Raw genomic sequence first — 16,888 nt, forward strand, 5'->3', positions numbered from 1 at the left:
ACGCGCGCGCCAGCGCGGCTGCCCCCCGCCGACGGTTGGGCAGGCCAACCATCTTCGACAGGGCGGCGCGGCGGCACCTTTGCTGCTCCCAACAAGCACCGTCGGCGAGGCGCCAGCGAAGCAGCCGAGCGTCCACTCAGACGCCTGGTAGCACCGACCGACGCAGACTCGTCTCTCGCCACCGTTCGCACCGTCGAGCATGCCGCGCGTCCTCCTCGCCATGCTCGCCGCGGCGTCGGCCCTCGTGCCCGCGCGGCGCCTGCCCGTGATGGCCAAGCCGCGCGCCCGGTCCTCCGCCGTGGCGGCGCCGCAGATGGGCTACGCCCTCGCGGCCCCCGCCAAGTTCGCGCTGAAGTGGGCGCTGCCGTCCATCGCCACGGTCGTCGCCGGCCGGTGGCTGAAGAAGCGCCTCGACCGCCCGAGCCGCCCCTACGACCGCGCGGCCAACAGCGTCGGCCGCGAGTACGACGCGTGGACCAAGGAGGGCATCCTCGAGCACTACTGGGGCGAGCACATCCACCTCGGCTACTACACCGACGCGGAGCTCGACAGGGGCTACCTGCGCAAGGACTTCATCGAGGCCAAGTACAACTTCACGCAGCGCATGATGGACTGGGGCGGCGTCACGACGGCCAAGACCGAGACCGGCGGCGCGGACGTCAAGATCCTCGACGTGGGCTGCGGCATCGGCGGCACGAGCCGCTACATGGCGACGACCCTGCCGGAGTCCTCCGTGACGGGCATCACGCTGAGCGGCGAGCAGCGCGACCGCGCGACGAAGCTCGCCGCGGAGCGCGACATTCCCAACGCGAAGTTCCAGGTCATGGACGCGCTCAACATGGACTTTGAAGACAATAGCTTCGACGTCGTCTGGGGCTGCGAGTCCGGCGAGCACATGCCCGACAAGAAGAAGTACGTCACGGAGATGGCGCGCGTGCTCAAGCCCGGGGGCAAGATGGTCATAGCGACGTGGTGCCAGCGCGACAACGCGACGCGGAGCTTCAACGCCGAGGAGGAGCAGGCCCTCGACTTCCTCTACTCCGAGTGGACCCACCCCTACTTCATCTCCATCCCCGACTACGCCAAGTCGCTGAAGAAGGACGCGGCGATGGTCGACGTCGAGACCGACGACTGGAACAAGAACACGATCGCGTCCTGGCGCCACTCCATCTGGGTCGGCGTCTTCGACCCCTGGCCCGTGATCCGCGCCGGGCCCCGCATGTGGTACAAGTGCCTCCGCGACGGCATCTGCCTCGAGCGCATGCACCGCGCGTTCAAGCGCGGCCTCATGGAGTACGGCATGATCAAGGGCACGAAGCCGCTCGCCGCCGCGGCCTAGCTGGAAAGCACTAAAACCTCGCGTACGCGACCGAGTCGTGCCGCGACGCGCGCGGGGGGGCGCGCGTCGGGCGCGAGGGAGGGCGCGACCTTCGCGGCCGCCGCGGCCTCAGGACGGGTCTTTTACCCCCCGAGACGCGACCGCGACGTGCCGCGGCGGGCGGGAGCGTCGCGACGGCCGGGCGGAGCGCGAGCGCCCCTCGGCGGGAGGCGGACTACGATCTCGAGCACTTTACGAACACACTTTCCTAGAACAGGCCGAAGAACTTCTTCTCGGGCGCGTTGATGTTGGCCTGGGAGCCGCGCTTGGCCATCTTCGCGATGTCCTTCTTGCCGAGCGCGCCCGAGTCCCGCCACATCTGCTGGTCCGCGGAGATGCCGTTCTTCTTCGCGCGCTCCGCGACGCCCTCCTTGCCCGTGGGCGAGCCCCAGCTGAAGAGGCCCACGTTCTTCTCCGCGCCGGCGTACTTCTTGTCCTCCTTGGTCCACTTCTTGACGTTGGACGTGTCGGCCTTGCCGTCGTTGAACGCCTTCATGCCGAAGCCCGTCGTCATCCAGCCCTTCTTGCCGCCGAGGTCGCTGTTGTCCCAGGAGCCGCCGCGCTGCATGTAGGGCACGTCCTTGAGCGCGACCTTGCCGCTGCGCACGTCGTTGGGGTCCACGGCGAAGAGGTGCGTCGCCTCGCCCTTCTCGAGCGCGTCGACGAACGAGTTGAACGACCGGCTCTTGAAGCCGCGCGCGCCGCCCTCGCCGAAGTTCTTGCCCTTCTTCGCGTCCTTCTCCTTCTTCTGGATCTTGGCCCACTCCTCCTTGGACATGCCGCTCGGCACGTAGGCGTTGAGGCGCGTCGACGACACGCCCGATGAGGTGGCGGCCGGCGCGATGAGGGCGGCGGCGGGCGCGGCGAGGGCGGCGAGGGCGAGGGCCTTGAGCTGCATGGTGCGGAGGAGGTGTGTGGGAAGCTTTGCGTGTGGTTGGCGACGCTGGTGGACGTCGGGGAGGTGGTGTGTTGGCAACACGGAGCTGCCTGAGAGAAGCCGGAATGACGAAGTGGCCACATCAGAGTGATCAACACACGAGGTCAAGGAGGCTTCATTTTGACTTTTACAAGTGGCGGGGTATGGTCACAAGGTTGGCGTTGGGCGCCGGCGCGCCGCCAGTTCCATGCATCGAGGCAGCGGGAGGAGTACGTGCAGAGCGCCTTGGTTTCGGTTGGCAGCGCCCGTTGCCGTGCTGCCGCGGCGGAGTCGACACGCGGCCCGGCAGGCTTACGGCGATGCTCCCCAATCGCCATGCTCACGCCCATGTCGGGTTTCGAGACAGGCGCGGCCGGCGGGAGGACGCGGCACTCCTCCTGCGCTCGCTCCGATGGCGCGCCGACGCGTGCGCGCAGGTGCGTATCGATTTGGCCGGGGGTTGTCGGGCGCGGTCGAGAGAGCAGCGTCTGGTGGCACCGCCGCCGCCGCGGGCCACAGCCATGGACATCGACGACGAGCCAAAAAGGAAGCGCCTCAGCTCGAAGAACGAGAACAGCGCCGACGTCGACGAGCCCGCTCCCAAGCGTGTGAAAAACCCGCCCGACGTCGAGCCAGAGCGGGAGAGCAAGCGGCGCAAGACGAGCGGCGCGCCGCAGCCGCCGACGGGGAAGCCCTGGTTCGCCGAGTCGTCGCTCCCCGAGGCCGTCGTGGACGAGCTCGAGCGGGCCTTCGCGACCGCGCAGCTTTTAGGCACGGGCTGCGACCCGCGCGCGGGCGCGAGCTACGCATTTCTTTCGACAAACGAAACCCCCGCGGCGTGCCGCGCGGCCGTCGAGGCCGCCGTGCGGACCGCGGCGGCGGCCTTCGACCTCGACTGGCGGACGCACGCCGTCGCGCGCCTCCGCGACGACGACGACGACGTCAACCTCGACGCCAAGTTCGTGCGCTACCGCCCCGGCGACCGCTGCCCGCCGATCCATCTGGACACGTCGCTGACCGTCGACGGCCGCCAGGTCGCCAACGCGCTCGTCTACCTCAACGACGACTTCTCCGGCGGCGAGACGGTGCTCGACGCCGCCGCGCCGCGGCCCCTCGTCGTCCGGCCCAAGCGGGGCCGCGTCGTGCTCTGGCGGTCGCTCCACTACGGCCCCGTCGTCGTCGAGCGCCGCGCGCTCCACACGGCGAACCCCGTCGGCCACGGCGAGAAGCGCGTCCTCTGCCTCGCGATCCGCGCGCGATCGAAGCGGCGGGCGACGCTCTAAAGTTTGTGCGCGAACTACGCGTCCGCGGCCTTGTCCGGGTGGAGCGCGAACCAGTAGTTGAGCGTCGTGGACGCGTCGTCGGAGCGGACCGCGTGCCACCAGAACGCCGGCAGGTAGAGGAGGTCGCCCGCGTTTAGCGTGACGTCGACGGGGTTCGCCGCGGCGTCCAGCGCCGCGAAGACGGACCCGCCCGCGGCGTCGAGGCGGCACTTGTTGAAGAGCGGCGCGTTGCCGAGGTCGAGCCTCGACGCGTCGCGCGGGCACGCCAGGCGCAGCGTCTTCGTGCCCCGGGCGACGAGCAGGAGCTGCTCCATGGCGTCGTAGTGCGGCGCCGTCGCCGCGCGCGCGGGCGCGACGTACGCGAAGCAGCCCTCGGGGTGCGGCGGCCCGAAGCAGGCGCCGAAGACGGCCGGCGGCGCCTCGTCGCGCGACGGGTCCAGCAGCGTCGCCGACGCGGCGGGGAGCGCGGACCGGACCGGCAGCCGCGCCGCGTAGAGGTCGCCGGCCGCGCGCCGCTCGAGCGCGCGCCGCAGGGGCCGCGCGCACGTCGCCGCGGACGCGAAGAGGCGCCCGTCGGCCCGGTCGACGAACGCCGTCCGCGCGGGCACGAGCGCGTCGCCGTCGAGCGACGCGAGCACGGCGTCGTCGCCAAAGGCCCGCGCCGCCGCCGCGAAGGGCCGGCCGCCGCGCGCCCAGCCCGCGAGCACGCAGGGCTCGTGGCGGTCCACGAACCACTGCCGGAGGCCGTCCGTGTCCATGTCCGCGTCGAGGCGGGGCACGCGGTCCCGCGGCGGCGCGGGCGCCCAGCACCGCGGGCTCAGGCCGTGCGCGGCGGCGACGGAGAGCGCCTTGACGACGGCGAGGGGCGCCTCCTTGAGCACCAAATCCGTGAGGGCGTCGCGCGCGGCCGGCGACCGCGCGCACTTGGCCGCCGCGCACATGGCGACGCGCCGCAGGAGGGGCACCTGGGCAGGACAAGAGTGCGAAATTCCCAACTTCAAAGGCTCCTATCTCGGCCGATTTCCACTCGTTTCGGCTGATTTTTGGACGAGCGATCATCTCTCGGAACGGCCTCGAAGCGTGGATGCTTTTTCCGGAACGCGCGCGCGCGGAACACTCACGTTGAAGCGACGTTGAATCACCCTTGTCCTGCCCTGAGGGGCACGTAGCGGTAGTCGAAGCCGCGCTTCTCGGCGAAGTCGGAGAGCGACGCGGCGTACTCGGAGCGCGCCGTCGGCAGGAGCGCGAGCGCGCGCTCCGCGCGCGACGCCGCCGCGGGCCGCCGCTTCTTCTTCTTCGCGGGCGACCGCGGGCTCGCGGGCGAGCTCGCGGGGAGGCCCCCGGGCGAGGCGCCGTCGAGCTCCGGCGACGGGCTCGGCGACGGCGTGTCCTGGACCGACGTCGGGCTCGCCGCGCCCTTCTTCGCGTCGCGCTGGCGCAGCGCGTCGCCGGACACGTCGAGCAGCTTGAAGAGCTCCGCCGCTGTCCGCCGGAGGTGCACGTCGCGGCGCAGCATGTCGACGTCGTCCGCCGCCGACGGCCCCGCGAGGACCCGCAGGTCGTCGAAGGCGTAGGTCGCCACGGGCCGCCGCAGCAGGTGGGTCATGCGCCGCAAGTTTCTCCGCGCGGGGGCCGCGTCCCGGCGCGGGGCTGCGTCTCGGCGCGGGGGCTGCGTCCCGCTGCCCGTTTCGAGGGCCGCTTCCTTTGGTGCAGAGGGCTGCTTCGACGCGAGGGCTACCGCCTCGGTGGTGCAGCGGCGGCAGCACGAACGCGACGGGAATTTGCGTTCTCAGTTCGCGTTCGCGCACACCAACTCGAGCGTTCAAAATTTTGTTCGGGATATATTCAATGATGCACTATTCAGCGAGCTGTGGCAGAGAGCATGGACTGGCATTAAGCCAAGCACTGGCGGCTGATCGTACGAGTTAAGTGCAACGACACCGCTGCGACGGAGCGATGGGCCCGCCGATGCGCGCGTCGAAGCGCTCCGCGGCGCGCGCGACGGCGCTCTACGAGGTGCGCGAGGGCCTGGTCGAGCGGCGGCCGCCGCCCGACGCCCGCCTCGCGGCCTGGAGCGACGCCATCGACGCCAACGTCCAGAGCCCCTTCGGCGTGCGCAAGCTCGCGGCCTTCGACCTCGCGGTGCCGCTCCCGCCGCACGCGGACCCGCCCTGGCTCGACGAGCGGTCGCTCCTCCTCTACGCCGCGTGGCGCGGCCGCGACCCCATCGTCCACTCGCTGCTCCGCGCGCGCGCGGAGCCCTGCGCCGGCGTCACCGGCGTCGCCGCGCACGTCCAGGGCCTGCCCGGCGGCGCCCAGTACCCGCTCCTGCGGACCTGGGCCCTCGCGGTCTGCGCGGGCGCGGGCGCCACCTGCGGCGACTGCGGCGGCCGCCTAGCGGTCGCGAAGCTGCCCTGCGGCTGCGCGCGCTGCGCCGTCTGCCTCTGGCGCGGCGTTTTGGAGCGCCGCGCGGACGCCATCGTCTGCTGCGGGCTGGAGGTGCGGGACGCGACGCGCCCGACGAAGGCGCCCTTCCGGCCGCGCGCGCTCGGGCCGGGAGGCGCCGCGCCTCGCGGCCGCGCGGGCGCGCCGCCGCCCGACGACGGCGCATCCGACGGGTCGTCGTCGCGTGCCTCCTCGGACTCCTCGTCGTCGTCGCCGCCGGCGAAGAGCGCCAAGGTCGAAACCGCGGAAGACGATGCCTCCTCGGACTCCTCGTCGTCGTCGCCGCCGGCGAAGAGCGCCAAGGTCGAAACCGCGGAAGACGATGCCTCCTCGGACTCCTCGTCGTCGTCGCCGCCGGCGAAGAGCGCCAAGGTCGAAACCGCGGAAGACGACGCGCGCAACTGGCGCTGCGGCTTCTGCGCGTACGGCAACTTCGCACGGCGCGCCGCGTGTCGCAACTGCGGCGGCGAGCGGGGCGCGGCGCCCCTCGTCGGCGCGCGGACGGCCGACGCCGACTTTTGCGCCGCCGCGGCGCGCCGCCGCGCGGCGGCGCTCGCGCCGCGGGACCGGGCCTACGCGCGCCGCGAGCTCGCCGCGGCCGTCGACCGCGGCGACGCGAACGCGGTCCGGCGGGCGCTGCGGACGGGCGCGGACGCGGACGAGGCCGACGACGACGGCCTCGCGCCCCTCGTCCGCGCGCGGTGGCGCGGCCGCGACCGCGTCGTCGCGGAGCTCCGGCGCTGGGGCGCCGCGGAGGCGACGACGGCCGTCGCGGCGTGCCGGCCCCGCGGCGCCGCGGCGCCCGCGGCGCCCGCGGCGCGGACGGCGCTCCTCCCCGGCGCCTTTTACGTCGACGGCGGCTTCGCCCCGGCGGAGCTCGACGCGCTCGACGCGCTCTTCGACGCGCTGCCGGTGTCGGGCAAGTGCAAGGCGCACAACGCGCGGCGCGGCTTCGTCGACGTCGACGGCTGGTGCGCGGCGGCCGTGGGCCGCGCGGTCGGCGGCGTGTGCCTGCCGCAGCTGCGCTTCCTCGACTACGCCCTCGGCGGCGCGCTCGCGCCGCACGTCGACCTCGCGCGCGCCGCGCCGGGCGGCGGCAAGTCGACGCACACGGTCTGCCTCTACCTCACGGACACGGACGGCGGCGAGACCGTGCTCCTGCGCGACCACCACGACGGCGACGGCGTCGCCGCCTGCGCGCCGCGCCGGGGCCGCGTCTTCGTCTTCCCGCACGTCGTGCCGCACCGCGCGCGCGAGACGCGGTCGCCGAAGCGGCTCCTCCGCGGCGACGTCGTCTTCCCGGGCCCGGACTAAACCGGCCGCGTTTACACGTCGTCGGCGGCGCGCGCCGCGGTCGGCGCGCGCTTGCGCCGGCGCTGGAATTTGAGCACGCGGGGCCAGGGCGCGCCGCCGATCATGGCCGTCGCCTTCTTGAAGGAGTAGCCGCGCGCGTCCGCGTCGTTGACGGCGACGAGGACGTCGCCGGGCCGCACCCCGAGTCGCTCCGCGGCGCCCGGCCCGCCGCCGTCGTCGACGCAGGCGAGGACGACGGTCTGCTCGTCGCCGTCGGGGGCGACCTGGCGCTCGAGGGTCAGGCCCAGCGGCGCGCGCGCAAAGGCCGCGACGACGAGCTCGACGAGAGGCCGCGGCCGCCGCGGGTCCGCGGCGTCGTCGCGGGGCGAGGCCTTCGCGCCGTCGCGGGGCGAGGCCTTGGCGTCGTCGCGGGGCGAGGCCTTCGCCGGCGGCCGGCCGCCGCCGAGCGCGCGGTACTTGTCCGCGGCCAACGAGAAGGACTTTTCGCGCGCCTCGCGCTGGCCCCGGAGCCACGCGCGGTGGCTGTCCCGGTTCTTCTTCTGCGCCGCGAGGTCCGCGTCGACGCGGCGCTTCGTCGCCGCGGCGTTGGACGCGCGCCGGTGCCGCTCCGCGCGGTCCGCGTTCTCGACGGCGCGCCGCCGCCCGGCGTCCTCGGCGACGAAGCCGTCGATCGTCGACGCGACCATGGCCTTCCACTGCGTCTTCTCGTCGTTTGGCTTCGGCGGCGAGGGCTCCTTCGCGGGCGCGGCGGCGTCGCCGCGCTTCGCCTCGCGGGCCTCGCGGCGCTCCGCCTCCCAGTCCTTGCGCGCCGTCGCGGTCTTGAGTTTATCGTTCGCCTCGCCGAGGGACTGGAAGAGGGCCGTCGAGTCGTAGTCGTTCTTGTCCGGGTGGTAGGCGAGCGCCCGCTCGCGGTAGGCCGCCTTGACGGACGCGTCGTCCGTGGGCTTGGCGAGCCCGAGGCAGGCGTAGGGCTCGGCGCGGCAGCGCGCGAGCAGGGTGCTCAGGAGGCCCGACGCGTCCGTGGCGCCGCCGTCGCAGCCCGACGACGCCAGCAGCGACGCCGCGGCCTCGACGACGCAGCCCCGGGCCGCGAGGCCCTTGGCCTCGTCGACGACGGACGGCGCCACGAGGCAGGCCATCGTGAACGGTGGTCGAGGCCGCGTACCGGTCTTGAGGTTGTAACCGCCCTTAATCGTCGGCCTCGAGGGCCTCGAAGTCCTCGAGGCGCTGGACGTTGGCGATGTAGGCGAACATCTTCTCGCGGACGTAGTCCTCGGTGTGGCCCTGGTCCGCGAGCTTCTTGCCGTACTCGGCGGCCTTCTTCTGCAGGGGGCTCGCGTTGGCCTCGAAGTTCGTCGCGAGGCGGGCCTCGATGGCCTTCTCGTCGACGCCGGCGTCGCGCATGGTCTGGATCTCGGACGCGAAGCGCACGGCGGACTCGTTGTCCTTGTCCTCTGCGCGGGGCTGGCCGAAGCCGCGGGGCATGGCCGGCGCCGCGTCGCGCGGCCTTTCGCCGGCGCCGAGCACGCCCGACGCCCGGGCCTTGTCGGAGGCGAAGAAGCCGCCCTTGAGCTTGAGGGGCTTGGCCTTGGGCTTGATCGCCGCGGGCGGCGCGGGCTTGAAGAAGCCCGTCGCGAGGGGCGACGCGGTCGCCGGCGCCGCGTCCTCGATTGCGAGCGCGTCGTCGCCGCCGTCGTCCGGCGGCGCGGGCGGCCGGCGGCTCAGGCCGCCCGTGCCGACGAAGGCCGGCGCCAGGAGCACGCGCATCTCCGAGTTGATGTAGGCGCGGATCTCCTCCTCCTTGATCCGGCCCGTCGTCGCCATGACCGACGCCTTGTAGTTGATCCGCTCCTGCCTGGGCAGGAAAAGAGTGATTCAATGTCGCTTCAACCTGAGTGTTCCGCGCGCGCGCGTTCCGGAAAAAAGCATCCATGCTTCGAGACCGTTCCGAGAGATGATCGCTCGTCCAAAAGTCAGCCAAAACGAGTAGAAACCGGCCGAGATAGGAGCCTTTGAAGTTGGGAATTTCGCTCTCTTTTCCTGCCCTGGCTCCCACTGGTTCTCGTTCGGGTGCAACGCGCGCGCCATGTGCTCGAAGCGGATGAGCTTGCGCCGCTCGCCGAGGGCGCCCTCGGCCTCGCAGGCCCAGAAGGCCTCCCGCTGCGCCTTGAGCAGCGCGACCTGCCGCTCCTGCGGGAACGACCGCGCGGTCTCCCTCGCGACGACGTCGCCGCGGACCTCGACCCAGATCTCGTCGACCTCCGCGTCCGTGAGCTCGACCTCGAGCGCGGCGACGGCGTCGCAGCGGTCCTTCTCCTCGGGCGTCAGCAGGGCCATCTCCTTGCGGATCTGCTCGGCCTTGAAGTAGTGGTACGCGTCCTGGATGCGCTGCGCGTCGCCGCCGTCGGCCTTGAACCGTCTGTCCATCTCCTTGAGCTGGAGCCGCGCGTGGTAGCCGAGGTGCCAGAGGGGGTCGTGGTAGCTGTACTCCTGCTCCTCCTTCTCGTCCTGCTCGAGCTTCAGGATGGAGTCGCGCGCGTTCTTTTTGGTCTCCTTCGTGCCGTCGTAGTCGAAGACGTAGGGGTCGCCGTCCTCGGGGTGGAGCCGCCGGATCCACTTCTCCTGCTTGCGCGCGGCGACCTCCGCGGCCGTGTAGTAGAAGGTCTTCTTCGTCCACTCCTTCTTCGCCATGGACACGAAGTTGAGCCGCTGCGGCTTCTGGATGTCGACCTTGTTCGGCGCGGGCATCTTCATCATCATCTTCTGGGCCTCGGCCATCTTCGGGTCGTTCTTCACCTCGTTGGCGATCTTCTCCTTCTCCCGCACGGACTTGGTCGTGTTCATGATCGACGACCACGTCGACGCGCGGCCGAGCTCCTTGCGGTGCTTCAGCTCCCGCAGCAGCGCCTTCGCCTCGCGGCGGACGGCGGGGTCGAGGTCCCTCTTCGTGCAGAGCACGCCCAGGGACCCCGAGGCCTTGGCGTCCTCGTCGAGGCCCATGAGCGCGCGCGCGTTGCGGAGCTGCGCCTTGTGCCGGTCCCGCGGCGGGCAGCCCTCGGCGAACCAGACCTTCTCCGACGCGGCGCGGGCCAGGGCGTAGTCGTCGACCCGGAGCGCGGCGTTGGCGAGGTTGCCGTGGAGCGACCGCACGAGGGCCGCCGCGCGGCCGTCGAGCGCGCCGTCGCCGAGGCCCATGGTCGCCGCCTCGCCCTTGGGGCCCAGGAGCCCGGCGGCGAGGTCGCCGCGGGGCACGCAGCCCGACGCGAGCGGCATGTCGTCGGGCTCGGGCGCCGGCCGGAGCAGCCAGATGGCGTCGAGGTAGGCCAGGATGGCGCCGTCGAAGTCTTTGGATTTGAAGGCGGCGTTGCCCTCGACCTTGCGCCGCTCGGCGTGGTCCACGCGCTTCGCGCGGCCGCAGCGCGCCAGGCTCTGCAGGTCGTCCAGCCGCTCCAGGCCCCGGAGCAGCTCGTGGCGGCCCGGGTCGCCGAGCGTCTCCCGCGGGCCGCCCATAGTCGACTTTAGAATTCAACGTTGAAGCGGCACCGTCGCCGCGCATAGCATCTCGCAAAACCGATGGACATCACCAAGGATCACTGAGAGGCCGCCCCGAGCTTGGAACCACGAACGAAGCCTTGACCATGCTGACGCGGTCGCACGCGGCGCGCAAGGAGCGGCGGCGGCGCAAGAGCGAGATGAAGCGCATGCTCGCGGCGCGCATGGCCGCGCGCCAGGAGGCGGAGCGCCAGCACCTCGACGCGTGGTTCCGCGAGTTCGACAAGAACGACGACCGGCGCCTCGACAAGAAGGAGCTCGCGGCGCTGCTCATGACGCTCCAGCCCGAGGCGCCGCCCAGCGACGAGACGCTGGACCGCCTCATGCGCGAGGCCAAACTCGAGGACGACCAGCACGAGCCCGTGCACCGCGAGCAGCTCGCGCGCGTCGTCCTCAAGAACCTGTCCTACGTCAAGGAGGCCCAGTTCATCGACACGCTCTTCGACCGCTTCGACGAGGACAAGTCCGGGTCCCTGGACCGCGACGAGTTGAAGGGTTTGATGCACTCCATTGCTTTGGGCGACGTCAAGGTCTTCCCGCCGGGGGACCCGGCCTACGCCCAGGCCGCCTGCATCGCCTACAAGTTCAAGTGCCTCGAGGACCTCATGGCCAAGGGCGTCATCGACGAGCCCTACTTCAGGGAGAAGCGCGCGCGCGTCGTCAAGCGGCACACGGGTTTGATGTCGCCGCGGCTCCGCGAGCGGGACCCGGAGCCCCACGAGGTCGACTTCGTCATCGAGCAGGTCGACACGAACAACGACAACCGCATCAACAAGGAGGAGTGCATGGCGGCGCTGGGCATGTGGATGCAGGTCATGAAGGACGACCCGGACGTCGCCGCGGGGCCCAGCGAGAAGAGCCACGCCTGCGCGCTCATGTGAGAGAGCCGCGCGTTAATTTCTCTTGTTACAGCTCGCCCGCGCAGACGCCGCAGGTCCGCGCGCACCGCGCCCGGATCTGGCTAACTTCTTCGACTGTTACAGCTCGCCCGCGCAGAGGCCGCAGGTCCGCGCGCACCGCGCCCGGATCTGGCCGCCGCCGCCGCACGCCGCGCGGCGGCAGGACACGTGCGCGTCCGCGCACGTCGGCGCGCGCAGCACGACGGCGGCGTCGGGCTCGGCGGTGACGACGTGCGTCGCGACGGCCGCGCCGCCCCAGAGCGCGAAGCTCTTGCCGTCGACGTCGTCGGGCGCCGCGTCCGCGTGCGCGGCCGCGAGGAACGCGGAGAACGCGTGCGTCGGGTACGTCTCCGTGGACACCTTCGCGAGCGGCGGCACGCGCGCCGCGAGCTTGCCCCAGGGCACGCCGTCGCGCAGGGCGCCGTGCCAGTAGACGTGCATGGTCTCCGCCGGGTGGCGGTTCTCGAAGGTCACGCGCGTCTTCACGATCTCGTAGACCCACGTCTCGAAGGCCTTGAACGTGCGCTTCCGGAAGACCTTGACCTCCGCGTCCTTGGCCCGCAGCGACGCGCCGCGCTTGACGGCGACGAACGTCGGGCAGTGGTCGTCGTCCTTCGCCGCGGCGTCGCCGCCGAGCTTCGCGGCGAGCTTCGAGGCCTCGTCGTGCGCGAGGCTTTTCGGGTCGAGGTCGGTCTTCGCGAAGACGACGTGCGCGTCCCAGCGCCCCGCGCCGGACGCGTCCGAGAGCTCGGCGTCCACGAAGGGGTGCGGGAAGCGCAGCTCGCGGTCGAGGCGGTCCTCGCAGGCGCCGGAGACGTAGAACGCGTGGACGAGGTGCCGCCGGAGCGCGCCCGTATCCGAGTCGAGCGCGATCTTCCGCAGCTGCGACGTCGTCGCGACGCGGTGCACGCGCCGCTGGGCGTAGGCCACCTCCTTGGGCACCTTGGGCTTTTGCGGCGGCGGCGGCGGCGGCGGCCTCCGCGGCGGCGGCTTCCGGAAGTTCGGCTTCGGCGGCCGCCGCTGCTGCCGCCCGCCGAAGCCGTGGAAGGGGTTGCCGCGCGCCTGCTTGTTGCCCGTGGGTTTGCCCGCGGCGTCCGTGCGGCCGACCTGGTCGTAGCGCCGCCGCTTCTTCGGGTCGCTGAGCACGTCGTACGCCTCCGCGACGAGGGCGAACTTCTTCGCCGCCTTCTCGTCGCCCGGGTTCTTGTCCGGGTGGTACTTCTTCGCGGCCTCGCGGTAGGCGCTCTTGAGCTGCTTCTCGTTGAAACTCTTGTCGATCTTCAGCAGCTTGTAAAAGTCCGTCTCCTTGGCCACGGCGGCCAGGGCGACGAGCAGCAGGCGCCGCAGCATGGTGCGACGGCCGCCGGCGCCGGCGTCGCGGCGGCTGCGACGCGCGGCGCTCGCGACAGCTGCGACGCGCGCGCTCGCGACGGCTGCGACGCGCGGCGCTCGCGACGGCTGCGACGCGCGGCGCTCGCGACGGCTGCGACGCGCGGCGCTCGCGCAGCGTCCGGTGACGTGTGCAGTGCTCCGCGCGTCGGCGCGTGCGCAAGCGGCGGCGGGTCGAGTCCGCAGATTGCCGCGACCAGCGCAAGGGGATCTTCAAGTATCGATACTTGAAGATCCCCTTGACCAGCGCGTCGATGCCCGCTTGAAGGGCAAACATCGGCACGGAGCCCTCGCGCCCCCTCGTAGTGGCCCCCCAGAGGGTCCCCGGCCCAGGGAAGAGGGCGAATAAGCTTAGTTAAGCCCCGAGGGCCGTCTGGGCGACGTCCGCAGCGTCCGTGCGGACGGCGTCCGTCCGGACGGCGCCCGCCTCCACCGGCGGCGCCTTCGCGGCGCCCCGGGCCGCGGCCTTGGGCGCGGCGAGGGCGCCGAACGACGAGGTCACGGACTTGGACAGGGACTCGAAGAGGTCCTGCCGGTCCTGCTTGCCGAGCTGACCGAGGACGACCATCGCGAGCGCGGCGGCGAACGTCGACGACATGAGGACGATGAGGATGTACGTGAACGCGTCGCTGGCGAAGGCGGCGTCGCGCTGCCCGACGTGGGCCATGGCGAAGACCATGAGCGCGTAGAAGAAGACGAGCACGAGCTCCGTCTGCGCGATCTCGGAGACGAGGTCGTCGTCGTCCTCGATGTAGGGCTCGTAGAACGTGAACACGCGGTGCGAGACGATCGTCGCGAGGAGGCCGATGGCGATCTGGGAGATGGTGCCGGCCCGGAACATGCTGAGGACGCCCGTGAGGAAGATGCGCCGCAGGATCTCGTAGACGATGAAGAGGTAGCACCGCGGCTCGTACTCCTCGAAGAGGAACTCGACGTGCGCGAGCGCCGGGTCGCCGTCGCGGATCTCGAGCTTCCCCATCTGCTGGAGCCGCACGCGATGCATCGCGACGGCGCTGTCGATGACGTTGGAGCTCGCTGGCGCGTCGCGCCCCTCGTCCGCCAGCGGCGGGTTCACGCGCGCGCGCAGCCTCCAGAGCGCGACGGCGAAGCCCAGCGGGACGCCGACGGGGTAGACGAAGATCGCGATGACGGCGTAGGGCATCCACGCCCGCTTCCAGCTGTTCGACGTGCACGCGATCATCGGATCGATCTGCAGGATGGAGATGTCGTCGCCGTAGCCGCCCTCGTAGTCGAGGCACGCGAAGTATCGCAGGCAGTAGGACGACGTCGAAGGCACGAGCACGTAGAGCGCGAACAATGACCAGTACCACGCGGCGTCGACGACCCCGGGCCGCCGTTCGCGCGCCACGCACGAGCAGCGCAGCGCCGCGGCGGCTGCGATCGCGAAGAGGACGACCGGCGGGATGAGCGTCACGAAGACGAGCTTGTCGAAGTAGCGGAAGCTCCCGAAGCACTCCGGCTTCGCGAAGCTGATGAGGCTCAGGTTCACGAACGAAAAGAGCTTGAGCATGCGGTCGAAGGCGGCCGGGAACCGCACCTGGGGCAGCGTCCACGTGATGCTCGTGACAATCTGGTACGTCGCGATGACGATCTTGAGCTTCGTCACGGCGCCCCGCTTGGCGGCCGCCTCGCCTTGCCCGTCGAGGCACGCGCCGCGCTGGACCGCCGCCTCCCACTCGTCCGCGTCGATCGCGCCGTCCCCGGACGGGTCCAAGACGTGGAGCGCGACGTCGATGCGGCCGGGTTCCAGCAGGAGCCGGAGGTTGTCGTCGCCGCACGTGCGGAGGAACTCGACGACCTCGTCGTTGCCCGCGACGGCCTCGGCGATCTCCATCCTCGTCAGCGTGCCGCTGCCGTCCGCGTCGATCATGTCGAAGCACCGCCGCGCCGCGCTCAGAAACGCGGTCTCCGCCTCCTCGAGCGCCTCGTTCGCGGCGTACTCATCGACGTCGACGACGACGGACTTTTTGGCCGGAACAGGCTCGTCTTGTTCCTCCATTTTCTCCGTGGCGATGTCCTCGGGCGCCTCGCCCTTGGCGACCTCGCGGAAAAGGTGCGCGGCGTTCGTCCAGACCTCGGAGAGGCCGAACCGGCGCACGACCACGCCCACCACGCTGAGGAGCAGGAGCGCGGCCAGGATCGTCCCGACGATGTTCGATCCCGTCGCCTTGATCTTGTCGCGGCAGTCTTCGCAGCGGTTTTTAACGGCGTCGTAGAAAAAGTGCGCCTCGCAGGAACCGCACAGCGGCCCCTTGTGCCCCGGCGCGCACGAGCTATTCCACCCGCCGTCGCACGACTTCTCGAGGGTGCACTCGTAAATCTTCTTCGCTCGCTCCGACACGCGCCAATAATTCTTCTTGAGGTCCATCGACTCCAAGGTCGTGCCCGCGGGGCAGCTGACGCAGTCGTCTCCGTCGACCGCGCACGCGCCGTCGCACTCCAAGCAGCAATCCTTGCACGGCAGCGGCTGTCCGCTTTCGGCGAGGGGCGTCTCGTCGGCGTGCTGTACGTACCGTCGCCGGTCCCAGTAGTAGTCGCCGATGCACGCGTCGCAGTAGGTCTTGCCTTCTCGGAGCGTCGTCGTCGGCGTCGCGCAGAGCGCGCACGTGCTCTGCTCCGTGAGGTTGCTGTAAGAGCCCCGAGGACACGGCGTGCAGGACGACGCGGTGCTTTTTGAGAACGTGCCGACGGGGCACGGCGTGGCGGTCGAGGCGCCCTCGACGGGCACGAACGTGCCCGGACTCGCGAGCTTGCAAATAGCTTGGCCGGGAGCGTCCGTGTAGGTTCCCGGCTGGCACGGCGTGCAGGACGCCGCGCCGGACGTCGAGTAGGTCCCCGGCGGGCACGCGACGACGAGCGCGTCCGTGGCGGCGAAAAGCTCACCGATCTCGAGCGCCGTCTCGCCGCGGACCATCGCCAGGCTCGACGCCTCGTCGACGACGACCGACGCGAGCGAGGTGCCGGTCGCGTCCTGGCGGTCGAACGCGCGCTGCGCGTCTCCGCTCTCGATCGAATCGAGCAGCGCGGTTCTGACGGTGTCCTGGTAAAAAGTCTTGGTGTACTCCATGACGCCTTCGGAGGCGGTCTCTCCGGGGACGAGCTCGTAGACCGCGCGCGCGACGAAGCGGACCGCGTCGCTCCCGGCCGCGTCGAGGCGCCGACGCCCGGCCGAAAGGTGGACGTCCTCGGCGGAGACGTCGAAGACCGCACCACCACCGGGCGCGTTGACGATCTCGCGGACGGCGGACGCGAAGGCCTCGCGAGCCGCGTCGTCGTCGGGGAAGCGGACCGCGTCCAAGCCAGAGAGCACCAACCCGGTGCCGACCTCGAACGTGATCGTCGACAGCTCCGCGTTCGTCAAGCCGGCGTCCACGGGCGCGCACGTCGCCGAACCCTCGTCGCTCGTCTGTCCGTCCGGACACAGGTCACAGGAAGACGCGCCCGAGGCGGAGTATCGGCCCGCGGGACAAACCGATGCGGCGACGGCCCCCGCGACCCAGGCGTACGTGCCCGGGAGCGCGAACGTGCAGCTCGCGGTCGCTTCGAGGTTCGCGAAGCGACCGGGGTCGCAGAGCGCGCACGCGGAGGCCTTCGCGCCCGAGTAGGAACCGGGTGGACACTTGGTCTGCTCCGACGCGCCCTCCACCTCGACGACGTAGCCCGCGTCCGCGATGACCGCGGCGACGGCGCC

The 16,888-nt window shown here is 71.4% G+C and overlaps 3 protein-coding genes across 3 annotated transcripts; 1 reads left to right on the forward strand and 2 right to left on the reverse strand.

Annotated features, from left to right (window-relative positions):
- Positions 1-424: 424 nt before the first annotated feature.
- On the forward strand, positions 425-1,318 carry AURANDRAFT_12910 (hypothetical protein; the record flags this gene model as incomplete). The annotated part of the gene is made up of 1 exon (XM_009041448.1): positions 425-1,318. A coding segment is annotated over one exon (894 nt), but the record flags the coding sequence as incomplete, so codon positions are not given.
- Positions 1,319-3,591: 2,273 nt separating this feature from the next.
- Positions 3,592-10,846, reverse strand: AURANDRAFT_66320 (hypothetical protein; the record flags this gene model as incomplete). Its single annotated transcript, XM_009041497.1, has 5 exons — positions 3,592-4,542; positions 4,743-5,196; positions 7,352-8,523; positions 8,570-9,191; positions 9,393-10,846. 5 exons carry the CDS (start codon positions 10,844-10,846, stop codon positions 3,592-3,594), a joined length of 4,653 nt encoding a protein of 1,550 aa, XP_009039745.1.
- A 2,021-nt stretch (positions 10,847-12,867) lies between these two features.
- AURANDRAFT_30673 (hypothetical protein) lies at positions 12,868-13,137 on the reverse strand (the record flags this gene model as incomplete). The annotated part of the gene is made up of 1 exon (XM_009041496.1): positions 12,868-13,137. A coding segment is annotated over one exon (270 nt), but the record flags the coding sequence as incomplete, so codon positions are not given.
- Positions 13,138-16,888: the final 3,751 nt, after the last annotated feature.

This window comes from Aureococcus anophagefferens (genome assembly GCF_000186865.1).
Source record: "Aureococcus anophagefferens unplaced genomic scaffold AURANscaffold_21, whole genome shotgun sequence".
NCBI classification, from domain to species: domain Eukaryota; class Pelagophyceae; order Pelagomonadales; family Pelagomonadaceae; genus Aureococcus; species Aureococcus anophagefferens.